The 14,647-nt window shown below is 39.0% G+C and overlaps 1 protein-coding gene across 1 annotated transcript in view; it reads left to right on the forward strand.

Moving 5' to 3' along the window:
* PPP1R9A (protein phosphatase 1 regulatory subunit 9A) overlaps positions 1-9,793 on the forward strand; it is a 147,146-nt gene extending 137,353 nt beyond the window's left edge. Inside the window, 5 exon segments of the mRNA XM_086614686.1 lie at positions 1,951-2,149; positions 4,730-4,849; positions 6,726-6,749; positions 7,941-8,123; positions 9,581-9,793. Of these exon segments, the coding sequence (XP_086470812.1) occupies positions 1,951-2,149; positions 4,730-4,849; positions 6,726-6,749; positions 7,941-8,123; positions 9,581-9,793 (739 nt within the window).
* Positions 9,794-14,647: the final 4,854 nt, after the last annotated feature.

The raw sequence follows: 14,647 nt of genomic DNA on the forward strand, positions 1-14,647 counted from the left end.
GTATGTCTACTTGCAGTGTGCCTTGGAGTTAGTGATATTCACTGCCGGATTTCCCTAGTGACAGGGAGAGATTTCTTAAAGTGAATTCTCTGCACCTGTGTGTAGCTATAAGGCAGCTACTGCCCTCAGCAGTGTATTAAACATCACGTGGAATTTAAATACCAAGCCACGGGATGGGGGAAATGAGCGTATACTTTTTTGTAAGAACTTGGTATGTTCAGCCTACCAACATGGCTTGTTGCAGACGTTTGTGAGATCCCATAGGTATCTGCCTTAGAGAAAGCAGATCTAAGCACAGAGAGATCAGTTGCTTATTAGACCATTTGATAAATCCATATTTGTATTGTTTGTTAATATTTCTGAGTTTGGATACAGTTACTAAAAGCAAAGTTTAATACTGTTTTCAAAGTCAAAATTCATAAGCGTTTGTAATTCTCACTATGGCTCTGTAAACTAGAATGTTATTGTTTCAGTATATCTTTTTAAACACCCGTTGTCACTTCCTTTGTTGCGAACTCCGAAGAATTTGCCTCAGAAGAAATGTGAGGATGTTTTCTCTACAATCCAAAACTGTATAAGCTCTTTGAAAGAAGGAAGATGATCATCAAAAGACAGCATCCTGTTATAATTATGTCCATTACAGCAAATGGTTGATGTAGAATTAATCACACTGTCATATGGGTGTTGCATCCATTATTTTACCATTTCCAAAAAATAGCACTCAGGAACTGTAAATAAAATGCTGAATTATTTCCTAAGACTGCCACTAGTGTTACATATATAAAAAATTCCCCATTTAAGTAAGAAGCATATATTCCACTGCCTGAAGCAGTTAAATAAACATCGTTTATTTTCTCTTTCTGCTTTCAAGCAAGATTAGGGGATGAGGGAGGAGTACAGGACTGGGTCAGATACATCTACCTTTCTTGATGTAGCCAAAGGGAGGGAGGATTTTTCTGCTTCCGTGGGTGGGGGCCCTTTGGCAACCTCAGTTTCATCCATATAGAAAAGAGACCTCACAGAATACAAAGCTCTAGTGATTATGTTGATGATGTAGAAGCTGTCCAGAAGGTAGAAGTTGAGGGGAGATTTATGCACGTGTAATTTACTGGTGGCTGCTAAGAGCAGTAAAAGTTTAATGCTCTGAAACAGTAATATCCATTGATATAAATAATATGAGAATATGACATGTATAAGTTCTTTGCGGCAGACACTTTGCATGGTTGTTTTTAATTTACACACTGTACTGTTGACATGATATATCTAGTGAATAATTTAGGCATTTTATTCTGTAACTGTTAGCTTTGCCTTGATCGCATTATCCACTGCAATCTTTGTTACTACAAAGAGAGAAGCTGATAATACCACATAGGTGTTTCTTTCATTTTTCTATGTTAGTATTTTTAATATTTAATAACTTTAAAATCAAGATAGTAATACTCTGTCAGTATTTAGCTGTTGTAACAAAGGCGTAGCTCCATAGATGGATACAGACACACCTGATTTATTCTGCCCTGCCTGTGCTTGAAATCCAAGCCAGACCTTCTCTGGGAACCAGAACCTGCTTGGGTCAGTGCTGAGTCTAATCTGTTTAATCATTCTGAGATACCAGTGGGGCTCAGAAATGCACCAATACAACGTGTGGCTTCTGGGCTGGAGCTGGTTCACATCTGAACGGCGGGAGTACAGGCACTTTCAGCTGGCGTCTGTCTCCGTTTGCTATGTATGTGTTGTCTAAGAGAGCTTCAGTTAGAAAAAGAATCAAAAGAACCCACTTTTTTCTTCTTTTGATGAAACAGAGATTTCAGGCATGCTCCTACCAGCTGCATGCCACTCAGTTCTTTAGTCACAGTTACAGGGAATGTCACTCTTTCTACAATTAACTGCCTCTGTAGCATTTTGTTTTATTTTATAATCTAACGCATATTTCTGCTCCCTTCTCTTAAACAGGACTGCCAGAGAGATGCTGCAGAAATCAACAAACACTAAATCTTTAGCAGAACGATCCTCCTCTCTCCCACACTGTGTACCATTCACATGGTATGGAGAGAGTGGCAAGGGATCCAATTCTTCTAGCAACATTCCATCGCCTACCAGCTCAACTGAACCTTCCTCTGAAAATATAAGTCCAGCTAAAAAAGGGTCAAAGGTAGAAAATAAAAACTACCTTATTCCCGCTGTGTTGAGTGGCATAATTGGCTTCATGTTTCTGGAAAAAGAACAGGCCAATATGTGAACACTACAATAAACAGTGCATGGTGTTCATTGTACGGTAAAAGCTCATCCGAACAGAACATCTCTGTCATTGTGCCATCCCAGATTCAACCTTTTTACTCTGTCTTAATGTACATTAATTCAGTAAACTAACTGTGGTGTGCTGTACTGTAACAAAAGCAAGTGGTGCCAGTGGAAATTAGCATTTGGATCCACTGAACAAATGCTGGATTTGTGTATTCAATTATAGATGTTTTCTGCATTCTTCAGGACTGATTGCGGGAATACCTACCCGTGTTAATGAGGTGTTCGCAAGTGAAGAAATGCTGTATGCCGTCATCATCTGCCTTTTTTCCCCGCAATAATGAAATCTGTTTGCCATGCATGCTGGATGTTGGATTTTATTCTATATATGAAGATGCTTGAACTTTAAATATGAACTATTGCAATTTAATACATCTGTCTGATTCCTTTCTATGTGCATGAATGTGTCAGCATGATAATTCCTTAAATAACCTTTAGTTGTAGTAATATACTTAGCTTTTTCATGTTTATTTTCACTTCCAGAAAATACTTCTCTGCCTGTATTTTTTATAGCTTGAAGCAGTTTACTTTTTATATTGGTCTAGTAAAAAGAAAGAGATACATTTCTCAGCTTTGTGTACAGGAATGTGAATCAGAAATCTAATTTCTCTATCTTCTACAAAAACATGTATGTACATAATAGCGGTTTCCACAGGCATTTCTTATTCTTTTGGTGCCAAAAGCTGGTAATACGTTGCTTCTGCTGTGCACCATGCTATGCCAGGTCATAGTTGTGATTGTGCTACTTGGTAGGGAGAGCAGCTTGGTGTTGCTAGGGGACTAATCCAGATCAGGATGAAATCTCTGTAGGTTAAAGAGAAACTAATTCAAAACTTTTCTTTTGAAAGGAAAGATGAGGATTAGACATGTAACTCCTATTTTTGCCTTTAAACAAACATTGTGTAAAAACAGTTTTCAAATGGGGAAGAAGGCACTCCCTTTTACAGGTAGTATTACGTTGAGGTTTTGAGGGCTTTTTTGTCCTGCTGTCATAATTATTAGCAGGCTTTGGCTGTCTTGTGGTTTTCCTAAAGAAAAATTTAATTTTAAAGACTTAAATTCATCGTAAGGCCGAAGCGTGCATAAAATGGAGGTGAAAGAAAAATCAGAGCACTTAAAAAAGAAGATGTTCTTCACACAACAGGAGGTAGAGCTGTTGAACTCCTGGCCTAAGAACACTGTGGGGGCTAAAAGTTTGCATATTAAGGAAGCTGCTTGGATTTTCTTCTCCTCTATAAAGAGTTGGGAAAAGCAAAACAGGAACTCTAAACATAGGTGTGAGAAAACTGGTCACAAAAACATTTTTATGTTCTGTGCAAACTTTGTAAGCTCTTAAATTAACAGTTCCTATACTGCTGTTCTGGATTTTAAAGTACAATGTGATACCAATATTTAGTTGGATTTCCAGCAAAACTAAGAGGACTAACTCTTGATATTTTGGAAGACTGCTTGTTTTCAGAAAAGATAGGTCAAATATCTTAAGGGGGATAAAAGGGTAACTTTTTTTAGTGTTGTTTTTTGGTTTTGATGTTTGGATCCATTTTTTTTAAATTGAATGTGAATTGAATTTGATATTCATTTACATGTTAGAGATTAGAGGTCTTCATATCATCAACTATATATTCTATTTAATGGAATATCATGATGTCCTTAATTTTTTTTTTAGATTTTGTTTTTTTTTATGGTTCTCGCTCTAATGTGAAATATTTTATTTTTGTCTTCTGATGGTAATTTTGCTGTATTCCTGGAAAATATGTGCATGCTTTTGCTATTCTTTGCTGTAAGGTGTGATGTCTGTCATCGCCTTGTTAAGAAAAAACAGTGTTCGTTTTATGGTTATTATTTCAGTAAATAACATTCAATATCTGAAGACCTCTTTTACTTTCAATTTCATTTTTTTCTAAAGGTATAGACAAAAAGGGAAGATCCTTTCACTTTTCTAGGAGATTATTTGGAACTCAGAAATGGATTCACAGGATATTCTCCTTGCTCTTTCAATAGCATTTTTCACTTCTCTCTGCTAATTAATCCTCTGTCTTATTCTTTGTGCTACTGCCTGTGCTATGCTTGTCCTAAATATTTGGAAGACAGTAAAATGCTAGTGATTAACCCACGGAAGAAGTAATTTAGCTCCAGGACGAGAGCCAGCATCTTAAGAGGGAGTCTGGAAATTGCTTTCAGATCCCTTTGCTATTCATTGAGGCATTAAGATAGCAAAGGTGTCTCCCGAAGTACACAGTGGAAAGAATACTGTGTATCCTATAAATATTAACACTACTAAAAATTATCCTTCCTTATGTGTATTGTAACTGGTTTGGTAAATGATTGAAATCACTCCTGAACTATGCCAACCTGGAAGACAGAAAGAAAATTTCCCTTTTAGATGCACATGAGATGATTTGTTTATTGTAACTCATCTTTTTCTCCACAGAATTTCACGTTCAATGATGATTTCAGTCCCAGCAGCACAAGTTCAGCTGATTTGAGCGGTTTAGGAGCAGAACCTAAAACCCCAGGTTTCTCGCACTCCTTAGCACTGTCGTCAGACGAGGTATGCTGATGAAATTGTTTTCTTTCTCCCATGGCATTTTACTTGGTAATTACTCAAATAATAGATTTTTTTTAGGCAGTAGAATGGGAGACAAAAATTAATCTTGGCTTCTAGATTGTAATTTTTCTTGTTCATATAATAATTACTTGAAATAAAGGTCCTATGGTATTATCATAGGAAGGTAGAATGCAGTTGGTTTCCTAAGAGGTGCTATATCCTCACACATTTCAAGACATTTTTCCTACATTCTAAATATATACCTGTGGACTAATATATGTACACATATACACTAAATTGGACATCATTGATACAATTTTGAGATAATACAGATACAGTATAGTTTGGTAAATATAGTTGAGATGTAAGGCATCTTCACTTATGCTAATTTTTACCCTGATACATTAAAATAATAATGACCTGTACACACAGTAATTGTGTATTACTGTACCTGAATGTATATATATTGATTAGAATGTATATGTGTTAATCCACTTTGCATTCTCTTCGTGCTTGCTTTGCACAGTGGATTTGAATTCTGGTACTTCAAACCACATTATTTTTTTGAACAATGATAATGTGAAAAAGCATTCCTAACCCTGTCAATTGGTGACATAATCGAGCTGAATATAATATATTTAAAATACTTTTCTCAAGATACTGAGTTTTTAACTCCGTTCTCAGTGAAGCTGCACGGTTTGACAGTAGCTGACAACGTGTCCTGTGCACTCAGGAAACCCGTGCCTTTGTTTTCTTAAAAACACTCAGTAAGAACTTCAGATTTTTCACGTGAGGTTTGAGCCAGGTTTTTTTCTAGAGAGGAGAAACTTGAAGTATCTGTGTCTTATGTTTTTTAATGATAGTTAGGTTTGTACTGTTACTGCCTGCATGCCTTGCATGGGTTTAAAGAATGAGAGCTGTTCCATGCAACCCCATTTGCCAAAATGCAAGTCTACAAAACCAACCATTGTTTAGAGGTTACTTACCACAGGTAATAAAGGGCAAAAATTTGTAAGAATCATAGGAGAGTGTAGACAGGAGTGTGTGTATTCTGTGAGTTACTGAAGACAACAAAGTCATAATTTATACTTTATTTAGTATTAATACTCTCTTGGTAATACATTTCATTCTCTTACCATGTTTCATTCTCCTTATATTATGTATTTTATTGACAATGCCCTGTTCCCAGTGGTATTGAATTAAAAGCTTGAAAATGCTTTCATTTTGCTTGTTCAGCTCTCTACTTTATCACTTCTAAAATACCAAGCCTGAACAGATCTATAAAAATGAATGTGTTTGCTCGATCCTCTGCTGCGTGCCAAATTGCAGCCTCCAAATCAGGCAGCGTGTTCAGCAAGAGTTGATGCAGTGGAAACCTCCGCAACCCCCCTGGCAGGGGATTAGGCCAGTGTTGCTCTTCAGCCTTCTGCAGCGTATTGCTGCGAGCACTGCTTCAGTCAGGCTTCTCTGGCAGATCCAGCGTGATTATTTGAAGGAGATGAAAAAAATGAAAGGGTGGGGAGGGAACTCAGTTCTTGCAGGTTGTTCTCCTCTAATTAAGGAGCTTTTGTTCTTGCAGTTGGAGCCATCAGGAAGGTTTCCACCGGTCCTAGGGTGTCAAGACCAGGAACTCCCAAGGGGGTTTCATTGACACAATCTCAGGTTTAGCTGCCAAATCATGTGTCTGCTGAGCTTCCAACATAACCTCTCTGCTTCTGGAAATAATTTTTTTTAAAGAAATCTCTTTGGTTTTGAGTAGCCATATCTGTTTGCAGATCTTGGTGCTGCCCTTGCCTGAACTTTTACATGCTGTTACACGTTCTGTATTTTGTTTCTATAATGCTTTTCTTTCCCATTTCTTTGTTGCTCCCTCACTCAGAGCCTGGATATGATTGATGATGAGGTGAGATACTAGTGTGCTTTTGTGGTGAATCGTGTGACCATCGCGTGGCAACATATCGTCTCATTTCCAGATTCACATTTCTTGTTTTATGATGTTGTTTGGCAAACCCCCTTGTTCAAGCAGAACATGTGGATGTCACTGGCTCCTCTCTTCTTGTCTTCAGTTCCCCTCTCATTTTGCTGCTAAGAGTTTTCCAGACCATAGCAAATTGCAGTTTTTGTGGTATGCTGGAAGGGGGAGGAGGGTCGATGTCAGAGCAAATCCACCAGGTCAAGCATCAGCTGCACTGTGCTCCTGCTGGCGATAGGAGAAGGAGAAGATAGTGCTTAATACGGCTTTTCCCCTTCCCTGAGAACTAGACAGCCAGAAGCTGAGAGAGCTCCCAGCATCATCTAACCCAGTGTAAAGGCTGCTCTAACAGCAGACAGCTGCTGCAGCCTGTAGCAGCTGCTTTGCTGACCATGGCTTGGACAGAGTAGCTTTTGTTTCAGGCCCTGCTGGCGTACCCCTGGGTGGAATAAAGTGGCAGAGTGGGGACACAGGGCTGCCCCCAGCAGCTGACACCCACCTACCCCTCCTGGTGCTGTGCTTGTGCTCTCCTCCTCTGCAGCACAATGTGATGAGAGCAGGGCCAGGGCTGTGGGATCGCTGTGTGTTCCTTACCGCTCCTCTGTGTCATCTCATAGTCTTCCATAGATAGTATCAGTCTCACTGGCTGTTTGATGTCATCACTTTGAACTTTGGAGTGGTTTTTTGAGAGTTTTTTCCCGCTGAATTAAGCTTGGTTTATAGCTTAAACACATCATAAAGATCTGTGAATGGGCCCGGGAAGTGAAATACAGAATTCATTGCATCCTCTAGAAATGTTTTAATTTGAAGGATGAAAATCTTGCGGGGGAATGGGAGCGTACATATTTTGAATTGTGCCACCTGACCATTTCAGTCCCTGTTTAGATTAAAAGGAATGTCAGTTCCTTTCTCTTCTTCTATTTATAGATAGAAGACTTTTTGGGTACCTTGTACCAATTCTTCAATAGCTGGTTAGATACAGTTATTAATATGAAATTGTTATTGTTGTAATGTAAAGATAGTACAGATACCTCTGCTCTGATGCTGGTGGTTTGTACAGAAGAATGTTATTACTTGTCTGTGTTACCCTTTTGATAATAATGCAGCATGTTTTTGTCACAGATTCTTGACGATGGACAGTCTCCTAAACACAGTCAGTGTCAGAGTCGTGCTGTTCAGGAGTGGAGTGTGCAGCAGGTTTCCCACTGGCTCATGAGCCTGAACCTTGAACAGTATGTTTCCGAATTCAGTACCCAAAACATTAATGGGGAGCATCTCCTTCAGCTGGATGGGAGTAAACTCAAGGTAATTGACTGACCACTTAAAGACTAACCGTAGTATTTGTTGTCACTTCAGGTAATCTTAAAGGAAGTCAGAACTCGACCAGAAAGCAGTGAATCCCTGTGTGTGGAGTGGTGACTAGAATAATAAACACAGAGTATAAAGCCACGGCAGCACTTTAAGAAATTCCGATATGCACTTGGATTCAGAAGCTTCAGAAGTAGAGAGCATTTGCTTTGTGAAAACTCTGGGTGTATATAATGTACCCATATTTGCATGAGTAAATCATATAGCAGCATGTGTAAGTGGTATTTGCGTGCACATATTTCTCTTCCAGCTCTGTGTTGCAAAAGGGTGATGCAGAGAAGATAGTAAATAGAAATACATCAGAAGTAGCAACTGAAAAATGGATTACTGGGATACTGGAGGCATAAGCTGGATATCAACTGTACTATCTTAGAACTGAATACAGTTTTGATGTATAAAGTATGCACTGTTTCTTGTAGCAAAAATATGAACTTACTTTTGTCAAAAATAATTACAGGAAGGAGTTATAGGAGGCTCAGCATATCTGAAAGTCAAAGTTTGGTGTTTCCTTTCTGATTTTTTTTGCTGGCTTTTCACTAACTCTAGAGGTTTTGGAAGAGACCAAGTGAACTTTTGACTAAGGCATAGCAGTGAGAATTGGGAAGCCTTCTTCTAAGTAGACTTAGATGACTTCAGGCAAATAGTTTAATCTTTAATAGTTTAATCGTGGAGGAGGGCCACGAAGATGATCCGAGGGCTGGAGCACCTCTCCTATGAAGACAGGCTGAGAGAGTTGGGGCTGTTCAGCCTGGAGAAGAGAAGGCTCCGGGGTGATCTTATAGCAGCTTTCCAGTACCTAAAGGGGGCCTACAGGAAAGCTGGAGAGAGACTTTTTACAAGGGTGTGTAGTGATAGGACAAGGGGCAACGGATTTAAACTGAAAGAGGGGAGATTTAGGTTAGATATAAGAAAGAAATTCTTTACATTGAGGGTGGTGAGGTACTGGAACAGGTTGCCCAGAGAAGTTGTGGATGCCTCATCCCTGGCAGTGTTCAAGGCCAGGTTGGATGAGGCTTTGGGCAACCTGGTGTAGTGGAGGATTTCCCTGCCCATGGCAGGGGGGTTGGAACTAGATGATCTTTGAGGTCCTTTCCAACCCTAACCATTCTATGATTCTATGATTCTTTAGCTCATTTGATCAATGAAATCAACATAATGAAACTGTGGTTGCAGTGTAATTTTTTAATCTAGAGGTGGAAAGCATGAAATGTAGTACAGAAGTATGAAGTATTATTACTTAAGCTTCAAGTAATGTGTCTGAGCTTGTCTCACATTTGCTTAGTTGTGATAGTCTTCTACCTGTGAAGAGTTATTATTAGAATACAAAAAATTTGGTGATAGATTAAAGCGTATGAAATTATTTTTCTTGTTTAATTTTATTTTTCCCACCTCAGGCTCTTGGTATGACATCTTCCCAGGACAGAGCAATCATTAAAAAAAAGCTAAAGGAAATGAAAGCATCTTTGGAGAAAGCTCGCAAAGCTCAAGAGAAAATGGAAAAGCAAAGGGAGAAACTTCGAAAGAAGGAACAAGAGCAATTGCAGAGGAAATCAAAGAAAACAGACAAGTCTTCATCGGATGCAACAGAGGGCACTAATGAGCAGTGATAAGCAGAAGTGCTGCTGTGTTAGGAAAGCGGAGACACTTCAAGGGAAGAAAAACTCTTACCCGCTCTGATGCCCCTTCAGCTTTCTTGCATTCGTTACACAGAAGTGTGTACAGAGAAGTGGGGCTATGCATACAATGACTGGGGAAATTTATATTGTGTAGTTTTACTTTCCTGCATATCCAGTTCACGCTCGTTGTTGTTGCCCTGTGAAACAGCCCCAGCCCTCGGTTTGTTTTGTTGTTGTTGACAGCTGACAGATTTCATATTTGTGTGGCAGTGTTTCCTACAAAAATACTCTTCTCTATTGAGCTCTGTGTGTTTGGTCACTTCAGTAACCAGCATGATGCCAAGGAGCATGGTCCACAGCTTCACCTCTTCTGAATAGGATGGCCAGTTGAAACGATGGGTGAACATTTCTTCAGCTGGGTAAAAGGAGTTGTGCTCTGTCCAATTAAGAGTTGACTTAACTTTCTGACTGGAAGTTCAGCTTCTTTATGGTGTTTGGATACTCAGTTCTGTCTACTGGAGTAAGTTTCATCTTGCATCAGTACCTTGAAACAACACTGCTCTGGAAACACAACTGTTCAGTGACTTCTTATTATACACTGGAGATAAAGACAGGAGAGTCGATATTCCCCCTGGGAGAAAGACAGGGGGTGAAACTCTTTCTGTTAACTGTACAATAGTAAATCCAGGAAGGAGGCAAAGCCTTAAGTGATTATGTGGGTTTATACAGAAATCTGAGGATAACATTTATCCTTTAGATATCTGAGCAAGGATGAATTTCTAACTAGAGCACAGCATATAGATCTGTATAAATTTCATTGTGCTCCCAGTGTGTAGGCAACTTTCTTAATAGCAGCACACTCTGCTTTATTTTTCATGTGTTTTGAACAGGAAACTGGGCTTATTTTGTTTTGAGTTGGTTGGGATTTTTTCCAATAAAAGCACCGTATCTTCAGATTCATTCTCCAATAAGCATTGGGAGAATAAGCTTTGTGCTGTGCTGTTATGAAGCTGTTGTTGGAAACAATTATCGAACTTGAGTCTGCTGAAGATTTTCAGTTTTTACAGAAGTGCACTTTAAGAAGAGGAAGACGGATTCTGGTTAAAATTAAATTCAGTACATTGCTGTTAAGATCAATGCTGCCGTGGAGGTGACGGTTACCAAATCCAAAGCTGCCATATATTAACTGTTTTGATTGATGTGTTTAAAGAATATCCCCACCAAAACCTGGATTTTTGGGCGTAGGCTGTAGAATGTTTTGATGGCTTATCAGTGGTCGTATTACATCCTTCAGAGATTTCTGTTTTCCTGGTATATGAGGCCATCAGCAGAGTCTGCTGTGTAGTTTTGACTATGATGGAAGCAGTGTATAGCTCACACTGCATGGCGTCACTGCCTCTGAAGAGCGGTATTAAAATATTCAGTATTTCTTCAAAAGAATGGACAGACAAGAGGCAAGTATTCACAACTGGAAGCTAGCAGTATTAGCTTGCTGCTTTATAGTCAAAGCTAACTACGTAGCAGCATTTCTAGTTGAGAAATGTCACTTCCCTTTCGTGCATGCTGGAAGCTGCAGTCTTCATCTAGTTCTGCACAGATGAAGAACAAACCATAAATTGTTTAAGATGTTGATTCAAAGTTAGAATCTGGAACTCAAAAATTTGCTAGCCTAAAAAATGCGAATACTGAATTCTTTTGAAGAGAATGTTTGTTTTCGTTTGGCTTGGCTTCTCTTCTGCTCTGTACTTTATGGCATTCAGATTTGTGTCTGTACAGTTCTCTGAAGCTCAGATTTGAAACTGTTGGGGTGCAATGTTTATAGTTACATTTCTTTTGATCCTAATAATTTTTTTGATATGTAAAATGGTCTGTGAACTGAAAGAACCTAGTTCATTCAAAACTAATACACAACAGATCTACGTAGTGTTAGCTTTATTTTTCCTTCCAAATCCAATTTCTACAAGTTTCTGATGTACATTTTATTCAGCTCTAAAAATGAAATTGCCGTAAAAGATACTTCCTGATATTTCTAAAGGCTTGTGATATTTTTCTTGAGATAGACCACCGGCAAAAAAAATACACCTGCTAACAAGAATTCCACATTGCAGTGACTCTTTCTGCGCTCTTTGTAGGAGAAAAATTGTAACAATGTTTTAACAGCCTCCTAAAGCTAGCATCCTGTTATTTTAGGAGGTTATCAATTTATATTTGAGTGAGAGAAGTTATCTGGAAGACACTGGAAATTTAATATTTTCAATACAATGTTGATAAATGCATTCGATGATGATTTTCTTTTCAAATTGTGTTTACATTGTAGTAAAGTTTAAGTGATTGTACATAGTCATCTAAGATGATGTCCCTGTTTTATGTTCTTTGTTTTCTTAGAAACCTGAGCAGACTGCTTGGCATTATACACTGAGTTTTCATTCTTGCTGCTTGGAAGAGTGCCTAGTTAATCTCTTCATAAATCAGTTTCTTATTCTGCAGAATAACTAATTTGATTTAATTCCTTTAAGTATTCATGGGTTTTTTATTGCTTTGTGGTAATGTTATTTTGTTATTCTCAGGCTAAAAGACACAACAAAAACCTAACTTAAAAAAAACTAGGTAGCTTAAATTTAAAATAAAACCATAAAATGCATTTTGATCAACACATGAAAACGAAGTAAAACAAGCAATGTCAAGAGTTGCTCTTCTTTCTGTGATAAAAGAGATTTATGTCTTTCCTTTTTTTAAGTATGGTAACTCATTTTTGGGACATGCAGAAATGTCACTGAATAGCAGATGTAAAGACCAGTTTGAAACTGTTACTGCTCCGCAGGACCTTCAAAGTTGTGTTGCATTTTTCCCCTTTGTATTGTGTGAAGACATATATGAAACAGAAGATATCTCATCATTCTTAACTTAAACCTCCTGTAAACCCATGCTAAGTCAGACTAATGTGTGGTTATGTGTAATAAGAAGAAACAAATATTCCATGCTAAATGACTGGAAAGACTTTCTCTTTGGCTCACCTGCAAATGTAACTGTCACCTGCTTTTTTATCTTTATTTGTGGAGCTAAAGCAGTTCTGAGGATGCTGACTTGCCCAGCTGCCTTAAAGCTGCTGTGCAGCCAGTGTGGTGTTTCCATGCCTCTGGCTGTGTGTCTGTGTCATCTTTACGCCCAGGTGACCACAGCAGGCTGGTGAAGTTAACTTGTCCCTGCTTATGAAGGTGGGCCAGATCCATGAATGCTATTTCTGCTCATTGCTGTGATACTGCCAGGTCACAAACATATCGAGCTTCTGGCAGAGTGAAGAAAGGAGAGTTAGCAAAAAATGGAACTCTGAAAAACAGAAAATAAAAGATACAACACTGCAGGTTACTTTAGTCCTAAAAACTAGCGTTTATACTGAGATTGTGGAGAGAGTGGTGGCTCCTTGCTCTGTCCAAATCAGCCAGACATACTGTTGTGACTCGCTTCCAGCTCATATTTTGCTGTGTGGTGGGGTGCTGCACCCGTGCGACTTGCGTGTTAAGACTCCCAGTTTGATTTCAGTCTTCCCAGGCAGATGAGGGCCAGGAGTAGAGGCAGGAGCCCAACGTGTTCATGGCAATGCATAGAGTATCACCCACTGCTGTTTGCGTTTCACCCGCTGCTCTGAGCAGGTCGGGGGATCCCTGTCAGTGGAGCCTGTTCTAGGCTGTAGGTTAGTGCAACACAAGCCAGTGGTGAAAAGCTAAAGGGAGTTAGGCGATGTTTGTATCTCAGTGTATACAAATGCTTTTGCATTTTTCTAACTTTTAAAATTCTTTGCAAAGGCATCTAATCTGCTGCAGAGATACCACAAGAATCAAGCTTTTACTAGAATTACTGAGCAGTTTTCCTCTGAAGCTTGCCAGTCCTCCGCTCTCATTGATATTCAGAGGTGCTTGACACTGAGCATCAAGGTTCCTCATAATCCGTTGCTTCCATCAAAGCCTCCTGTCCTCCTGAGCTGCTCCACCTTCACCTCCTGCCTCACGTGCTGGCGAGTAAGAAGTGGGCAATGTTGTGTGATTTTTGAGAATGAATTGTGTTCTACTTTTAAGTCAGAGAAAGAAATGCCACTCTTGTTTATAGTTCAGAATCCAGTTCTACAGTAGAAAGGAAGAGGATCATCATTTGGTTGTGTCTGGCCAAGAAGTACCGTTCCAGGTACCATCACAACACTGAAAATCAAAAGGAAAGGTTTGCACAGATTCAGCTGTAATTCTTTACAAAATCTGCAGTTCAGTCTGTACTGTTTCTCAGTGCTGAAATTTAGGGGAAGTTTGCAAGAATGAAGTCCTGTGTTGATGTCTTAGCCAAGTGTTTACAGAAAGGCAAAAGCAAAACCTGATCTCGCTCTTTTTAGGTGTGACCTCATCCCCTGCACTGTCATCAAACTAAGTGATAGAGGGGCTGGACCCTTTTAGTAACACCACCTTCATTCCGTGCTCTCCCTTACTTGAAAACCTCAGGAAACCTATGTTGTGGTCCAAAACACTGAAAAAAACTGACGTTTGAAAATAGTAGTGCATATTTAATTAAGTTGAAAGTCTTTAACAGTCGAAATGAGCAGAGTGCACAGAGTGGTTAGATGGTGTGGGTTTAGTTTTGTTAAATTAATGATTGAAAATAATGAAATCAGTTAGTCTTTCTAGACATGTTTAAGTGATATGTGGCTTGATTCCTCTTTAGATAAATATGTATGGGTTTGTGTGTGTACATACATATGTACGTACATGGATATTCACACAGATTTACACTGCACTAGTAGCAGTTAGCACACAGGTGGCTGTGCGTTACAGGGACTGTCTGCAAGCTCAGAGGAGCAAAGCA

This window comes from Tauraco erythrolophus, chromosome 7 (genome assembly GCF_009769465.1).
Source record: "Tauraco erythrolophus isolate bTauEry1 chromosome 7, bTauEry1.pri, whole genome shotgun sequence".
Lineage (NCBI taxonomy): Eukaryota > Metazoa > Chordata > Aves > Musophagiformes > Musophagidae > Tauraco > Tauraco erythrolophus.